At 43.8% G+C, this 18291-nt stretch overlaps 1 protein-coding gene across 2 annotated transcripts in view; it reads left to right on the top strand.

Moving 5' to 3' along the window:
- The first annotated feature begins 2874 nt into the window (after positions 1-2874).
- The window catches only part of radx (RPA1 related single stranded DNA binding protein), a 65258-nt gene continuing 49841 nt past the window's right edge, over positions 2875-18291 (top strand). Inside the window, exon 1 of one of the 2 annotated variants that reach the window (XM_028815687.2) lies at positions 2875-4036. In XM_028815687.2, coding sequence (XP_028671520.1) covers positions 3481-4036 — 556 coding nt within the window. In that variant the 5' untranslated portion in view covers positions 2875-3480. The remainder of the gene's footprint in view (positions 4037-18291) is intronic. The other variant, XM_028815685.2, reaches the window with a different exon arrangement.

The raw sequence follows: 18291 nt of genomic DNA, 5'->3' as shown, positions 1-18291 counted from the left end.
AGTAAAGCTGAAGGTAAAGGTTTGATAAAATAAAAAAAATATTGGATTTGTAGAAAATACATAAAAATGTTAGATTTATTGGGAAAGGTGGCAAAACAAGAAGGGAAAAAATAACTATGACTAGATTAAGAATTGGAAACACAATGCTGATTTTTCACTATTTCGAATAGGAAAACATCCATCCGGATTTTGTAGGCACTATGATCAGCAAGTCAAAGTAGAACATGTAGGCGGTAAGGTCGCTGTCAAAAGTTGCTTTAAGAAACGAGCGCAAGCGTAATTCACACGTGTGAAATGTAAATTTGACTTAAATTATTACGAGTTATTTTTGACAGCGATTTTACTTCATAGAAAGGTAAATATCCTCAGGCAGCAATTCAAACAATGGGTGTTAATATGAGCGGAGAGCCATACATTCACTAAGGGAAAATACAGAAATTATTATCAAACCAGCAGACAAAGGGGGTACTTTAGTCATCATGAACACATCAAATTATATACAGGAGGCACAAAGACAATTGTCCAATACTATGCATTATTACAAACTGTAAGAAGACCCAACAGATCTCTACAAAAAGGAACTAAAAAAATAGTAAGTAGCTTTCCTCTTGACATCAGGGATCATGTAAACAGTTTAATTCCTGAGAACCCCAAAATGGGTTACTTCTACATGCTTCCTAAAATCCACAAAGAAGGGAACCTAGGAAGGCCTATAATCTCAGGAATTGGCTCCCTTATAGAAAATATTTCAGGTTGGGTGGAACACATCCTTAAACCCCTCACCCGTAATATAACCAGCTACATTCAGGACACCACTGACTTCTTAAAAAAACTGTCTGCTTTAGGCCCCTTACCTGAGGGAACCTTACTGGCCACAATGGATGTTGAGGCACTTTACACTAACATCCCCCATGATGATGGCATATTGGCATTTGAAATGTACCTCAAACAACATGATTTACCCACAAAGTCAGTAATAGAAATGATAAAATTCACTCTGACACATAATCTATTCTCTTTTGGAAAAGATTGCTACTTGCAACAAATGGGGACTGCAATGGGCTGTCGGTTTGCACCTCACTATGCAAACCTATTTATGGCAAAATTGGAGGAAGATTTCATGTCAATGTGCATCGTAAAACCAATGTTGTATCTCCGTTACATAGATGACATCTTCATAATCTGGACTGCCAGTGAGAAGGACCTCCTCCATTTTCATAATGAATATAATTGTTTTCACCCCAACATAAAGCTGAAGCTGAATTACTCAAAAACAGAAGTCAGCTTCCTTGACACCACCGTTCAACTGAAAGACAACACCCTTGTAACTTCTGTTTTTCACAAACCGACAGACAGACGGACCTACCTGAAAAGTGATAGCTTCCACCCCAAGCATATAAGGCGCTCCATTATTTTCAGCCAAGCAATACGGTACAATTGTATTTGCTCAGACCCGACAGACCGGGATCAACAACTGCAGGAGCTCAGACAAGATTTCAGCAGACAAGGTTACACCCCCAAAACAACAGACACTCAAATAAGAAGAGCTACTGCCATACCCAGAGACAACCCTCTGGAATATAAAAACAAAGACAACAAGAACCACATCCCCCTTGTTGTCACCTACAACCCACATCTTGAAACACTTCGAAAAATTATAAAAGAACTCCAGCCAATAATAAACAATGACCAAACACTGAAAAATGTATTTCCTGAACCTCCCCTCCTGGCATACAGACAACCACCAAACCTTCAACAACTAATTGTCCGAAGCTCCCTAAGTGAACCAAGAGAAAATGGCACATCTCCATGCTTACAGAAAAGATGCAAAACATGTGCCCACATCTATGATACAGACCGTATAGTTATACCACACTGCCGACTTGAACATCACATAAAGGGATCATTTTCCTGCAGATCATCTAATGTAGTCTACCTAATTCTCTGCATGAAATGTCCTGACACTGCACTCTATGTGGGAGAAACTGGACAAACACTCCGCCAGAGAATGAATTTACACAGGTTCCACATTAAACATGGCAACACAGATGTTCCTGTAGCGGCCCATTAAAACAGCCATGGACACTGTGAGAGGGACTTTAAAGTCACAGTGCTTATGGGCAACTTCAAAACACAGCAAGAGAGAAAAGAATGGGAAGTTAAACTCATGCTAAAATTTAATACATTACAACATGGATTGAATAGAGACAAGAGTTTTATGGCCAGATATGAGGATTGTTTACCTCTCTCAGAATGACAGACAACCTGTCTACAGATCTACATTGTTTTGAAAAAAACTCATTACAAACTTCAAAAGACTTTATGGAAAGTTATCTTATCCAGAGATCTTGACAATACATTGTTCTTTTCTCTCTTGTTAAATTAACCCTAGCCTGAATGAATCTATGAATTTTTTACATTTAAAATTTCTCATTTAAAGATTTACCAATGTTGTTTCTTGTCCTAGAGTGTGTATATAAACATAGGGAACTTCAGTCTCTGTATTACATCTTGCCTGAAGAAGGGGCCTGAGTTGCCTCGAAAGCTTGCATATTGTAATCTTTTTAGTTAGCCAATAAAAGGTGTCATTTTGCTTGGCTTTTCTCTAGTTTTACTTTAAAAAAGTTCATTAGATATGAAAGTAACTAAAGCCCGTGGCATAGGGCAATTTTGCAGTATTATAGAAAGGTGCTATATAAATAATAATAATAATAATACAGTGTATATGGAGCTTTATAACAGTGTACCATATACCAAATTCGAGTTCTGCATTTTATTTCCCTGCGTATTCTGCACCACACTCCAGTCCAGTTGGTGGCAGTAATGCACCATAAGTGGGTCCGCCAACTGTCATAAAAAGACAAAAGAAGAAGAGGAAGACGAATTTCACAGGGGTTTCTGAATTTTTCACTACACCTGTAAAGCCTCCCAAAATCTCTAGCTGGCTGACGAGTGTTGGAATAACGGATGCATAATATTACAGAAAAACCTGAATACGCTCTTCTTAAAAAATTGGTCAGTTACGTGGGTTTTCTGCTCTTGAAACAGTTTCGCATGCTGCCTTTGTTATTAATTTTGAAACGACTGTTCGCTGATTGTTTTTTTTTCTTCTTCTCGGGATTCAAAGAGACAAGAGGACCGATTGTATCACTGAGCAGCAGCAGCGGCGGCGCGGGCATCCTAATCCAGGTGCCTCTTTTTTTAACTGAAAGCAGTCAACATTTCAAATTTACCGCCAAAGCTACTGACAACCTACGGACTCAACTGCAATTTAAAAGCCGGGAAGGAGTTTACCTCTGTTAAACTCTGGGATTTTGATAACATTTTATTGAATTGATTAAAAACTCTGGGAATATGAGAGGCTGAGCTCGACCGGATGTGTCGGGTGGTATGATCGCTTTTTTAAATGCAGAATTGTTATCGTTATACTGTCAGAAGCTGACCAGGGCACTTGCAGTCTGCGTGACCTGACACCGCGGGATGGCACGCAGCTGTCAGAGTGGCTCTGCTCTGGAGCAGCTGCTGGCTTCTGTAGGGACCCGTTTGGCAGGCCCACAGTGGCAGGCCCAGTCCTCGGAGTCTTCGCAAGTCCTGGCAGTGCTGGCGGTGGAACGTTACCTTGCAGATCATCCTCGCTGCTACAGCTACGACGTGACGTTGACGGACGGCGTATGGCGGTTGAAATGCCAGCTGTCGTCAAATCTTGCCTCTCTAGTACAATGTAACGTACTCTGTAGCGGCTCAGAGTTGCGCGTTCGCTGCGTTTCTTTCCTCTACGACGAGCGCCGGCTGGCCCCAGGATGGCTATGCATCGAAGCTGCAGACTGTGTTTCTTCCCACTCGGCCCTGCTCCTAGGTCTGGCCGATCCATTCTCGCTGCCCTCATTGACAACCGGCACAGATGGCGTTGTTAGAGCCGCAGAAGATTCACTGGCAGGGTCGCGCAAACTGCACCTATCACTGTGGAATAACGAAGACCCCTACGGTGCGCAATGGGCCGACGACACGCCTCCGGCACACACATTTTCTCCTGAAGGTGAGTTAAAATAGCGTAATTGTATTGTATGTCTAGGATCCCTATTATGATTTTTCAGAAATTAGCAGCACAATTTAGCTGAGACTCCCAGAAGCATATGCGATCACACTTAAGGCAGTAGCGTAAGAATTCAAAAATTGACTTTCCAAGGACCATAACACCCATTCACTACAGAAGGCAGGCGATTCTACTACATAACATTCGAATCTTCAGTTAGTTCGATGTAGGGTTGCCAGATTAAAAAATTAGAAATACGGAACACTCTTAAAATCCCTCTCTCTATTACTATACTATATTTATAAATTTATACATGCTCCCAAAACACCTAGACCAATATATTATATAAAAGTAGAGACATAAGTTAAAACCATAAAGCAGGAATTTTAATGGGTTATGAGGAAAACAAAAGTAAAATCATTTGAAAATTATTTATTTAATACAAGCTAAAAAATCTGTAAAAGAGAAAATTTAAAATATTTATTTAATACAGACAACAGAGAAATATTATTTAATACAGGCAGATAGTAAAAAAGTGGGCCGTTGTAACAACGCCCTGTGTTGACAGTCATTGTATGTTGCAATGCTGATACAGAACAGCACAGTAGCGCGGCTGGAGAGCAAAACGGTAAGAGTGTCGCTGTCCTAAACCAGGGGTGGGCAAATTCATTCCTGGAGGGCTGCAGTGGCTGCAGGTTTTTGTTCCAACCCAATTGCTTAATAAGAAGCACTTATTGCTCTAGAAACACTTCTGCTTCATTTTAGTTATCTCCCTCGTCAAGATTATGAACCCTTATTGCTTATTTAAGTCTTAAACAGCTGCATTCTTGGTTTTTAATTGCTCCTTATTAGCAATAAGATGCAAATGACAAAAGAAACCAGCAGTTATCCATTTTGCTTGTTACCCTTTACACCTGTGTGTATTTATCGTGCACTATTTGGTTTAATTAAATACTTGGAAGGAAAGAGAAGAGAAAAAAGTGAAGGATTGAGAATTACCCATCCGTTTTACACTTCAAAGTATTTGGATGATATCCTTAGAATGGAAAAAAAAATCTAGGATATGAGAATGACTTGACATAGCAGAGTTAAAGCACTAACAAGCCATGAAATGTAATTATTGGCAAGGATTGTTTTCTAATTAAACAACTGGGTTGGAACAAAAACCCGCAGCCACTGCGGCCCTCCAGGAATGAATTTGCCCACCCCTGTCCTAAACCAACCACAGCAACTGAATAAGTTGCAAACAGGCAGCAAACACTAGTTTCCTCGTTACATTTGGGTTATTTTCATCAAGAGAATCTGAGAAAAGAAAGTATAATAACTTATAAAGTTACAACTAAGTACCGTAACAAGGTAGTAAAAATATATTTTAATACAAAATTTGAAAATGAACTAAATACAGGACATTTGGGTGTTCCTGAAAGGTCATTACGGGACAGTGAACAAAATGATCAAATATGGAACATGTCCCGTATATGAGGGACGTCTCTCAACCCTAGCAACCCTAGTTCGATGGCATAGTCAAGAAAGAAAGGATGGAAAATAGTCTGCGATACTTGCATTCTTTCCAAAAATGAAATTGGTGTCCAGGCACAATGAGATGTTAAAACTAACCACTACTGCTTCTCGACCGCCCACTGGCATAGATGACAAATTTAAAGGTGCATTGATGGTATTACCCAAAGCAATGTTCGTCCTGCTAGACAGCGCAGCTGCTGCTGACATTTACTCGGACCAAAATTTTTTTTAAAAAAGTTATTAGATACAATACACAGAAAATAGCACTTGGGAGCGCAACTTTAATATTGCGTTTGCCGTGTTAATAGAAAACTGGTTGCCTTTTACTGGACAGTAAGTGTTTTTTCAGTATTTGGAAGCTAGGGCAGACTTAATAGGGGGATGGCCCATGGGTTTTAGCCATTCTTCTGCCCCATTTGGGAGTTAATGAGGCCAACATGGAAAATCTAATATGTAATGACGAAGGTGAAGAGTTTCTTAAACTAGAATAGGCACTGTACTGTAAGTAGTGTGAAAGTAAGCAGTGGATAGCCATAAAAACCCGTAGAAACAGCATCTGAGATCTTAAGTGATATGGAGAGACGGGAAGAATATACAATATTATTGGTTAGAATTATACATGATAGCTGTGAGAGCACAGTATGCCATGCCAAATATTAAAAACAATAGCAGTCTGATCCTTCAAGTATTCAAAGAGAGAGGGTGGGAAAAAACATTTAGAAACATTTTCTAGAAAATATCCAATAATTGTGAAAATAATTAATTAAAACAAAGAATAATAGATATAAAATAAGGACACATCAGCAGGTTAAGTTTTTCACCAGTCTGCAGACTGTTGGCACGTTTGTGTAGTTACCATTAAACTTTTGTGTATTGTTCTGTAGAGATATGGCCAACTGAGTGATTGTAGGAGGTACAGTGTGTTTGTGTTGCTTCATTTTCAAATGACCTCCCGAAACCTTTATGATTTGTCAACAACATTCTTCTCAGGTACGTAAAATGTAGAGAACAAGTTTGTTTTCAAAAAGGATAAGCAAGTTGTTATCATCAAAATGCAAAACTTGATACGTAAGCTGAAATGCTTTTGACCTGTGATCCATATCCATGGTGGTCCATAATCCAGTTTGTTTTTTCAAATAAAGGTTTTGTTGATCAGTACATGTCAACATAAGACTTTTTGAATGATTTTGTATAGTAAGTACAAAGAAAGCCAGATGCTCATCATAACTGACATCAATAGTTCAACTTTAATGTGCAGTTGTGATAAATTCCTGTGCATGTGTGTTTGACTCTGTCACAATGACTACAGTGACCATTTTAAAATGGGCATTAACATTTCCTTACCTAAGAACAGACAGAAATTGTGTAAGAAATCATTTGTACGTAATAAATCTGCCTCCCGCACTGAAAATGGATGAATGGTGCTGTTACAGCACGCTCATTCTGCATCGGAGTGTACCGTTTATGCAAAATCATTACCTTTTGTGTGCTTCAGTATTAGCAGAACTATTACAGTGGAACCTCGGTTCACGAACGTCTCAGTACACGTTCAAATCGGTTTACGACCAAAAAGTTTGCCAAACTTTTGCCTCGGTTCACGACCACACACTCGGTATATGAACAAGCCAGTTTTCCCTTTTGTACATGTTCCGTCTCCCCCTGTGCATTTCCTGTGCAGCGAGCAAGAGAGAGAGCGAGAGAGCAAGACACATGCACACACACACACACACACACACACAGGCAGCGCGAGAGAGAGAGCTGGACGCATAAGGTAGGAAGACAGTTAAAGAATGCACTGGGCTTGATTTTGTTTTCACTTTTGTTTCACTTTCGGTTTGTAGCGTGCATAGTTGCAATGTTACTTTTCTTGGTGGTTTATTAAATTATGGATTTTTTCAAATGTTCATTTTTTTCCCTGTGCTTAAAACTCATTAAAAAAAAAAAAGTGTTTTTAGCCAGCGGTTGGTAGCGCTATAGCGCAAACTATTCCAGTGTTAGTTTTCTCTGTTGTTCAAGGTTTTTACATTTAGTTTACTATTACGCTGTGCATTCTATGGTTTAATTAACTATATTTGTGTTTAAAAACTTAAAAAAATTATATATATTTACATACAGTTCGTATGGTCTGGAACAGATTAATTGTATTTACATACAATCCTATGGGGGAAATTGCTTCGGTTCACGACCAAATCGGTTTACGACCAGATTTTTGGAACGAATTATGGTTGTGAACTGAGGTTCCACTGTATTTGTAATACTGTTACTATTCAAACATGACAGATAGATAGATACTTTATTAATCCCAAGGGGAAATTCACATACTCCAGCAGCAGCATACTGATAAAGAAAATATTAAATTAAAGAGTGATAACAATGCAGGTATACAGACAGACAATAACTTTGAATAATGTTAACGTTTACCCCCCCCCCCCCCCCACCGGGTGGAATTGAAGAGTCGCATAGTGTGGGGGAGGAACGATCTCCTCAGTCTGTCAGTGGAGCAGGACATTGACAGCAGTCTGTCGCTGAAGCTGCTCCTCTGTCTGGAGATGATACTGTTTAATGTATGCAGTGGATTCTCCATTATTGACAGGAGCCTGCTCAGTGCCCGTCGCTCTGACACACATGTCAAACAGTCCAGCTCCGTGTCTACAATAGAGCCTGCCTTCCTCACCAGTTTGTCCAGGCGTGAGGCGTCCTTCTTCTTTATGCTGCTTCCCCAGCACACCACTGCATAGAAGAGGGCGCTTGCCACAACCATCTGATAGAATATCTGCAGCCTTCTAAGGAAGTATAGTCAGCTCTGTCCTTTCTTACACAAAGCATCAGTATTGGCAGTCCAGTCCAATTTATCATCCAGCTGCACTCCCAGGTATTTATTGGTTTGCACCCTCTGCACACGGTCACCTCTGATGATCACGGGGTCCATGAGGGGCCTGGTCCTCCTAAAATCCACCACCAGCTCCTTGGTTTTGCTGGTGTTCAGTTGTAGGTGGTTTGAGTTGCACCATTTAACAAAGTCCTTGATTAAGTTCCTATACTCCTCTTCCTGCCCATTCCTGATGCAGCCCACGATAGAAGTGTCGTCAGCGAACTTTTGCATGTGGCAGGACTCCAAGTTGTATTGGAAGTCCGATGTATATAGGCTGAACAGAACCGGAGAAAGTACAGTCCCCTGCGGCGCTCCTGTGTTGCTGACCACAATGTCAGACCTGCACATACTGAGGTCTGTCTGTAAGATAGTCCACGATCCATGCCACCAGGTATGAATCTACTCCCATCTCTGTCAGCCTGTCCCTAAGGAGCAGAGGTTGGATGGTGTTGAAGGCGCTAGAGAAGTCCAGAAACATAATTCTTACAGCACCACTGCCTCTGTCCAAGTGGGAGAGGGATCGGTGTAGCATGTAGATGATGGCATCCTCTGCTCCCACCTTCTCCTGGTATGCGAACTGCAGAGGGTCGAGGGCATGGCGGACCTGTGGCCTTAGGTGGTGGAGCAGCAGCCACTCCATGGTCTTCATCATATGTGACTTCAGAGCAACAGGCCGGAAGTCGTTCAGCTCACTAGGACATGATATCTTTGGGACGGGGGTGATGCAAGATGTTTTCCAAAGCCTCGGGACTCTCCCCTGTTCCAGGCTCAGGTTGAAGATGCGCTGTAGAGGACTCCCAAGCTCCAATGCACAGGCCTTCAGCAGTCGTGGCGATACTCCATCTGGACCCGCTACTTTGCTGGCACAAAGTCTCCTCAGCTCTCTGCTTACCTGGGCTGCTGTAATTGTGGGTTGGGGTAGACTCTCTCCTATGCTGGTATCAGCAGAAGGATGGTTGGAGGGTGCAGTACTCTGAGGTGAGTGTGTGTTAGGGTGGTCAAACCTGTTAAAAAAGTTGTTCATCTGGTTTGCTCTCTTCACATCTCTCTCGATGGTGGCACCCCTCTTCGAGCTGCAGCCAGTGATGATCTTCATCCCATCCCACACTTCCTTCATGCTCTTGTTCTGCAACTTCTGCTCCAGCTTTCTCTTGTACTGCTCCTTCGCTGCCCTGAGCTGGAGTCGGAGTTCCTTCTGCACGCGCTTGAGCTCCTGCTGATCATCGCCTTTAAAAGCCCTTTTCTTCTGGTTCAAAAGGCCCTTGATGTCACTTGTAATCCATGGCTTGTTGTTAGCATAGCAGCGTACTGTTCTTACTGGAACTACAATGTCCATACAGAAGTTGATGTAATCAGTAGTGCAATCAACAACCTCCTCAATGTTCTAACTATGTGACTCCTGCAGGATATCCCAGTCCGTAGTTCCAAAGCATTCTCTCAGAGCCTGCTCTGCCTCAAATAACTTTCTTCTGCATGTGTCTTCCATTTCTTCAGCCTGTATCAGCTCTCCTGCTGCTGTAAATGCTGTCTAGCCTCCCTCCATAAAATCCTGCAGTTCACTGGAGACGTGTAAACTCCCGAATGACAGTGTGCATGCAAGTAGCAGTGGATAAGTTATCTCAGAGATAACAGCCAAGGGGTTAAAGGGGCTCCATTGGCCAGACAAGTGTGTAATTGTGTGCATGAATATTTTTCCAAGAAATATCTGATTAATTTCATGTCATAGGGACATTATTGTCACATGTACAGAATACAGTGAAATTCCAAGTGTGATTCATGGTTAACTGTAATTGCATGGCATTCCAAGCCTGAGTCACACCTGGGGTTAAAGCAAAAGAGGTTAAAAATATGTTTAGCCCACTTTTTCCTTTCCCACTCTGAGCCTCTGTGTGGACCTTGGCCACTGTGCCACCAGATAACACAGCTTCTAAATATCTTTAGCAATAACTGAATTTTAATTAACCAGATAGATTAATAAATAGGTTTCTGTTGCTGCTTTTCACACAGCACTTTCTTTTCAGCTTGGCTATGCAGTTGTGCCGTGCAAAGGATCGGTGCACCGTTCACCACATGTGCTTCTTGCATTACACACAGAGGTGCTGTGATAGTCACTGGCTTCCTAGTGACCCTAAATTGGGCAGGTTAAAATGACTCTTTAGCACATGTGGCATCAAGTGTATATGAATACAATGTATGTTCAGTTCTTTTGAGTTGATTACTGCTGTGCATGATGACCCATTATTCATCAGCTGTTCTAGATGACTGCATCACGCCCTTGCATAATGTTGCACCAACAGCAAATAATGCATTTTTTTTTTATACATACAGTACATCACTACTTATGTGTTTATTGACACCTGTCTGTGTTCCTGTTATTTTTCAGGATTCTGTCTGCTTTGTATAGAGCCCAGAAGAGTCCTCTTGACTCCCTTCACTGCATAATACAGTATACAGTGCATCCGGAAAGTATTCACAGCGCATCACTTTTTCCACATTTTGTTATGTTACAGCCTTATTCCAAAATCGATTAAATTCATTTTTTTCCTCAGAATTCTGCACACAACACCCTATAATGACAACGTGAAAAAAGTTTACTTGAGGTTTTTGCAAATTTATTAAAAATAAAAAACTGAGAAATCACATGTACGTAAGTATTCACAGCCTTTGCTCAATACTTTGTCGATGCACCTTTGGCAGCAATTACAGCCTCAAGTCTTTTTGAATATGATGCCACAAGCTTGACACACCTATCCTTGGCCAGTTTTGCCCATTCCTCTTTGCAGCACCTCTCAAGCTCCATCAGGTTGGATGGGAACTGTCATTTTAATGCCATTTTAAGATCTCTCCAGAGATGTTCAATCGGATTCAAGTCTGGGCTCTGGCTGGGCCACTCAAGGACATTCACAGAGTTGTCCTGAAGCCACTCCTTTGATATCGTGGCTGTGTGCTTAGGGTCGTTGTCCTGCTGAAAGATGAACCGTCGCCCCAGTCTGAGGTCAAGATCGCTCTGGAGCAGGTTTTCATCCAGGATGTCTCTGTACATTGCTGCAGTCATCTTTCCCTTTATCCTGACTAGTCTCCCAGTCCCTGCCGCTGAAAAACATCCCCACAGCATGATGCTGCCACCACCATGCTTCACTGTAGGGATGATATTGGCCTGGTGATGAGCAGTGCCTGGTTTCCTCCAAACTTGACGCCTGGCATTCACACCAAAGACTTCAATCTTTGTCTCATCAGACCAGAGAATTTTCTTTCTCATGGTCTGAGAGTCCTTCAGGTGCCTTTTGGCAAACTCCAGGCGGGCTGTCATGTGCCTTTTACTAAGGAGTGGCTTCCATCTGGCCACTCTACCATACAGGCCTGATTGGTGGATTGCTGCAGAGATGGTTGTCCTTCTGGAAGGTTCTCCTCTCTCCACAGAGTGACCATCGGGTTCTTGGTCACCTTCCTGACTAAGGCCCTTCTCCCCCGATCGCTCAGTTTAGATGGCCAGCCAGCTCTAGGAAGAGTCCTGGTGGTTTCGAACTTCTTTCACTTACGGATGATGGAGGCGCTGTTGCTCATTGGAACCTTCAAAGCAGCAGAAATTTTTCTGTAACCTTCCCCAGATTTGTGCCTCGAGACAATCCTGTCTCGGAGGTCTACAGACAATTCCTTTGACTTCATGCTTGGTTTGTGCTCTGACATGAACTGTCAACTGTGGGACCTTATATACTGTAGACAGGTGTGTGCCTTTCCAAATCATGTCCAATCAACTGAATTTACCACAGGTGGACTCCAATGAAGCTGCAGAAACATCTCAAAGATGATCAGGGGAAACAGGATGCACCTGAGCTCAATTTTGAGCTTCATGGCAAAGGCTGTGAATACTTATGTACATGTGCTTTCTCAGTTTTTTTATTTTTAATAAATTTGCAAAACCCTCAAGTAAACATTTTTTACGTTGTCATTATGGGGTGTTGTGTGTAGAATTCTGAGGAAAAAATGAATTTAATCCATTTTGGAATAAGGCTGTAACATAACAAAATGTGGAAAAAGTGATGTGCTGTGAATACTTTCCAGATGCACTGTAAGCAAATCTAGCATTGACAAACCCTTCTCTTCAATAATCTGATCACTAGGATTAAAAGTACTCAAGTCATACAAAACATTCATGAAACCCAACAATCCTGTTATGAAAATACTGGAAAATATTTGAAAAGCACCAGAAAAACACAGAAAAAAGACTGATTAAAAATGCTTGTAAAACACCTTAAAAAGGCTTGAAAACCCTAAACAAACACTGGAAATTTACAATACTCAAGTGTGAATGACCGCTTAGGGGAATTCCTTGTGAATTTTGGGGTCTAATTCATATTGCAATGCCATATAATTAGGGTAAGTTTGAAAATACCTTGACACCTGTCATTCCCCCTTTCACAAAAAATATTTCCCATCTGAAGAACCGCCTCCTATTTGCTGTGTCACTGTGAAGTTGTTGGGCGCCTGTTTGATTAAAGGAGATTTGTATGATTTGAAAGGCAGTGTATGTTCCCTGTTTCCTTCATATTTACAGGAAACACTGATATTCAAGTTATTGAATATATTTATTGATCATCCTGGTCATCTACCCTGCTTCTACCCTGTGTTATGCTTTTATGGATTATTAGGAAGAATGCATAATCTCCTGCAGTGGATATTTTTAATGAGTAGGATCAGTTAGTCAGTCAAATACATAATGTGTGTTATAGTTCATTTTTTAATTCACTTGAATTTTATTCTACTTTTTTATTACTACATAATCATTGGTCCACCACAAGATAATTCATATAGTCATGGACCAGCTTCTCAAAGATCTTCATGATATAAGACGTAAATGCCACTGGTCTATAGTCAGTAGGTGAAGAAGCACCTGCCTTCCTTGGAACATGAGCAATGCAGGACATTTTCCACAAAAGTGGCATTTTCTAGAGATGTAAGAGACTGACTGAATAGGTGACAGAGGATAGCACAAAATTGGTCAACACAGGCTTTAAGGACTCAAGGACTGACTCTGTCTGGTCCCGTGGCTTCTACTGTGTGTAGCTTCCTTGGTTGTCTCATCACTTGGTCTTCAGTTTTGGAATACCTATACTGATAGAAGGGGACTCCTCACTGGCCATTGTAATTGAAGTGGTCATAGTTGTTCATGTAGTAGGGTTGCTGAGGTCATTGAAAGAAGTTTTTAGTCCATCCATCCATCCATCCTCTTCCGCTTATCCGTGATCGGGTCGCGGGGGCAGCAGCTTAAGCAGAGATGCCCAGACTTCCCTCTCCCCGGCCACTTCTTCTAGCTCTTCCGGGGGAATCCCGAGGTGTTCCCAGGCCATCCGGGAGACATAGTCCCTCCAGCGTGTCATGGGTCTTCCCCAGGGCCTCCTCCTGGTTAGACGTGCCCAGAACACCTCATCAGGGAGGCGTCCAGGAGGCATCCTGATCACATGCCCAAGCCACCTCATCTGACTCCTCTCAATGCAGAGGAGCAGCGGCTCTACTCTGAGCCCCTCCCGGATGACTGAGCTTCTCACCCTATCTTTAAAGGAGAGCCCAGACACCCTGCGGAGGAAACTCATTTCAGCCGCAAATAGTTCTTTCGGTCACTACCCATAGCTCATGACCATAGGTGAGGGTAGGAACATAGATCGACTGGTAAATTGAGAGCTTTGCCGTACGGCTCAGCTCCTTTTTCACCACAACAGATCGATGCAGAGCCTGCATCACTACGGATGCTGCACCGATCCACCTGTCGATCTCGCGCTCAATTCTTCCCTCACTCGTGAACAAGACCCCGAGATACTTGAACTCCTCCACTTGGGGCAGGATCTCGCCCCCAACCCTGAGAGGGCACTCCACCCTTTTCCGGCTGAGGACCATGGTCTCGGATTTGGAGGTGCTGATTCCCGTCCCAGCCACTTCACACTCCGCTGCGAGCCGATCCAGAGGGAGCTGAAGATCACGGCCTGATGAAGCAAACGGGACAACATCATCTGCAAAAAGCAGTGACCCAATCCTGAGTCCACCAAACTGGACCCCCTCAACGCCCTGGCTGCGCCTAGAAATTCTGTCCATAAAAGTTATGAACAGTATCGGTGACAAAGGGCAGCCCAACTCTCACTGGAAATGGGTTCGACTTACTGCCGGCAATGTGGACCAAGCTCTGACACTGGTTGTACAGGGACCGAACAACCCTTATCAGGGGGTCCGGTACCCCATACTCCCGGAGCATCCCCCACAGGACTCCCTGAGGGACACGGTCAAACGCCTTTTCCAAGTCCACAAAACACATGTAGACTGGTTGGGCAAACTCCCATGCACCCTCCAGGACCCTGCTAAGGGTGTAGAGCTGGTCCACTGTTCCGCGACCAGGAAGAAAACCACACTGTTCCTCCTGAATCCGAGGTTCGACTATCCGACGGAACCTCCTCTCCAGGACCTCCGAATAGATTTTTCCAGGGAGGCTGAGGAGTGTGATCCCTCTGTAGTTGGAACACACCCTCTGGTCCCCCTTCTTAAAGAGGGGGACTACCACCCCGGTCTGCCAATCCAGAGGCACTGTCTCCGATGTCCATGCGATGTTGCAGAGGCGTGTCAACCAAGACAGTCCTACAACATCCAGAACCTTGAGGAACTCCGGCGTATCTCATCCACCCCCAGGGCCCTGCCACCAAGGAGTTTTTTGACCACCTCGATGACCTCAGTCCCAGAAATGGGGGAACCCACCTCCAAGTTCCCAGGCTCTGCTTTCTCATTGGAAGGCATGTTAGTGGGATTGAGGAGGTCTTCGAAGTACTCCCCCCACTGACCCACAACATCCCGAGTTGAGGTCAGCAGCGCACCATCCCCACCATATACAGTGTTAACACTGCACTGCTTCCCCCTCCTGAGATCCCGGATGGTGGACCAGAATCTCCTCGAAGCCGTCCGAAAGTCATTCTCCATGGCCTCCCCAAACTCCTCCCACGCCCGAGTTTTTGCCTCAGCAACCACCGAAGCCGCATTCCTCTTGACCTGCCGGTACCTATTAGCTGCCTCCAGAGTCCTACAGGACAAAAGGGTCCTGTAGGACTCCTCCTCCTTCAGCTTGACGGCATCCCTCACTGCCGGTGTCCACCAACAGGTTCGGGGATTGCCGCCATGACAGGCACCGACCACCTTACGGCCACAGCTCCGGTCAGCCTCCTCAACAATAGAGGTATGGAACATGGCCCATTCGGACTCAATGTCCCCCACCTCCCTCAGGACGTGGTTGAAGTTCTGCCGGAGGTGGGAGTTGAAGCTACTTCTGACAGGAGACTCTGCCAGACGTTCCCAGCAGACCCTCACAACACGTTTGGGCCTACCAGGCCTGACCGGCATCCTCCCCCACCATCGAAGCCAACTCACCACCAGGTGGTGATCAGTTGACAGCTCCGCCCCTCTCTTCACCCGAGTGTCCAAGACATGTGGCCGCAAGTCCAACGACACGACCACCAAGTCAATCATCGAACTGAAGCCTGGGGTGTCCTGGTGCCAAGTGCACATATGAACACCCCTATGCTTGAACATGGTGTTCGTTATGGACAATCCGTGATGAGCACAGAAGTCCAATAACAAAACACCGCTCAGGTTCAGACCAGGGAGGCCATTCCTCCCAATCACGCCCTTCCAGGTCTCACTGTCATTGCCCACGTGAGCATTGAAGTCTCCCAGCAGAACGAGGGACTCCCCAGAAGGTATGCCCTCTAGCACCTCCTCCAGAGACTCCAAAAAGGGTGGGTACTCCAAACTGCTGTTCAGCGCATACGCACAAACAGCAGTTAGGACCCGTCCCCCCACCTGAAGGCGGAGGGAGGCTACCCTCTCGTCCACCGGTGTAAACCCCAATGAACAGGCTCCAAGTCGGGGGGCAATAAGTATGCCCACACCTGCTCGGCGCCTCTCACCAGGGACAACTCCAGAGTGGTAGAGAGTCCAGCCCCTCTCAAGGAGATTGGTTCCAGAGTCCAAGCTGTGCGTCGAGGTGAGCCCGACTATATCTAGCCGGAACCTCTCGACCTCGCGCACTAGCTCAGGCTCCTTCCCCTTCAGAGAGGTGACATTCCACGTCCCAAGAGCCAGCTTCTGTAGCTGAGGATTGGACCGCCAAGGTCCCCGCCTTCGGCCACCACCCAACTCACGCTGCACCCAACCTCCTTGGCCCCTCCCTTAGGTGGTGAGCCCATGGGAAGGGGGACCCACGTTGCCTATTCGGGCTGTGCCCGGCCATGGGTGCGTGCCCCGGCCACCAAGCGCTCACCATCGAGCCCCACCTCCAGGTCTGGCTCCAGAGGGGGGTCCCGTGACCCACGTCTGGGCAAGGGAAAACACCATCCAAATTTTTTCTTCTTCATAGGAGGTTTTGTTCAACCGCTCTTTGTCTCGTCTCTCACCTAGGACCAGTTTGCCTTGGGTGGCCCTACCAGGGGCATAAAGCCCCAGACAACAGAGCTCCTAGGATTATTGGGACACGCAAACCCCTTCACCACGATAATGAACACATTTCACAAATCCTTCAATCACTTCATTGGCTCCCTATCCATCTCCGTATCGAATACAAACTCTATTTATTTACTCACCAGTGTATCCATGGAAATGCTCCACAATATCTTAAAGAACTCCTTATACTCAAGTCCACTACAAGAAACCTCCGTTTTACAAATACCTACCGCCTTTGCCCCCCTGTGACCAAACTTCATACAATGGGAGACTGAGCCTTTGCAGCTGCTGCTCCACGGCTCTGGAATGCCCTACCAGAGAGCCTAAGAACACAGCAGATTGTTGGCTTTTTTAAAAAAACAGCTAAAGACTTTTCTATTTAGGAAAGCTTATTAACAAGAAGGCTATAATTATTGTTGTTTTCTCTGTTTTTATCTTGCTTTGCCTTTGTTTAAACTTTTTAAGTTGCACTTTGAGATTTCCTGCTAATGTAAAGTGCCCCAATAAATAAAATAAATATTATTATTATTAATAATAATATTATAGTACCTGTGTCCAGTAATTACAGTATGCCCAGTCCATTCCAGACATTTTTCATTGATGAGTTTTCTCACTAGGTTGCAGCACTTGCAAGAATTTTGCATACTGGGCTATTTTCACCTTTTCAAAAGCACAACCTCCTTTGTTATGTCATGTATGTAGTGTTTCTGCATAAATGTATTTAGTTACAGCATGGTTTCCAGATACCTGCATGATTAGGTGACTGTTAATATGCTAATTATTAAAACTGAAAGTAATCAAACACACTTTGTGTTTATGAAAGACTACTACTGTCAAATTAACCAGTGTATAAACTGTATAGAATCTTTATATTCCTTGGCATATTTCTGCACACGACTGATAAGGATGCACTCTTCATCTTGGCCTTAAAGCTAAAGTCTTTTATATACAGTAGAGTTCATATTGTGTTGGCAAATATGTTGACTGCACACATCAGGAGAGAAAAATCTACCATGGACTAATTAGGTAATACTGAAAAGTGTTATCATTACCATCAATAATGTGAATTTAATATGATCATTTTCTTTGGAAATGTAGTGGTTTAAACGGTAGGTTGCAGACAGCGAGTGTGGCCTTTGGTGGCAGGTGGTGTCTCAGGGTAAGATGGGAGCAGAATGTTGATGTAGTAAGTACAAATTTTTGTACTGTACTCCATATCTGTAATGGAGTTATTTTGGAGAAAGTAGGAAGTTTTGTTGAGAGCAAGGGAAAGAGATGCATGGAAGAAATTATGAGAGCTGTTCCCATTCCCACTTCTCAAGGAATTTCTCTGACATGTAAGTTGTATAGTATTATGCTGTATGGGAGTCAAGTAAAATCAGAACTTGAAGCA

The sequence above is a fragment of the Erpetoichthys calabaricus genome, chromosome 12, assembly GCF_900747795.2.
Source record: "Erpetoichthys calabaricus chromosome 12, fErpCal1.3, whole genome shotgun sequence".
In the NCBI taxonomy this organism is placed as follows: domain Eukaryota; kingdom Metazoa; phylum Chordata; class Cladistia; order Polypteriformes; family Polypteridae; genus Erpetoichthys; species Erpetoichthys calabaricus.
The sequence above is the reverse complement of the archived record's forward strand: the minus strand, read 5'-3'. Positions and strand labels throughout refer to the sequence as shown.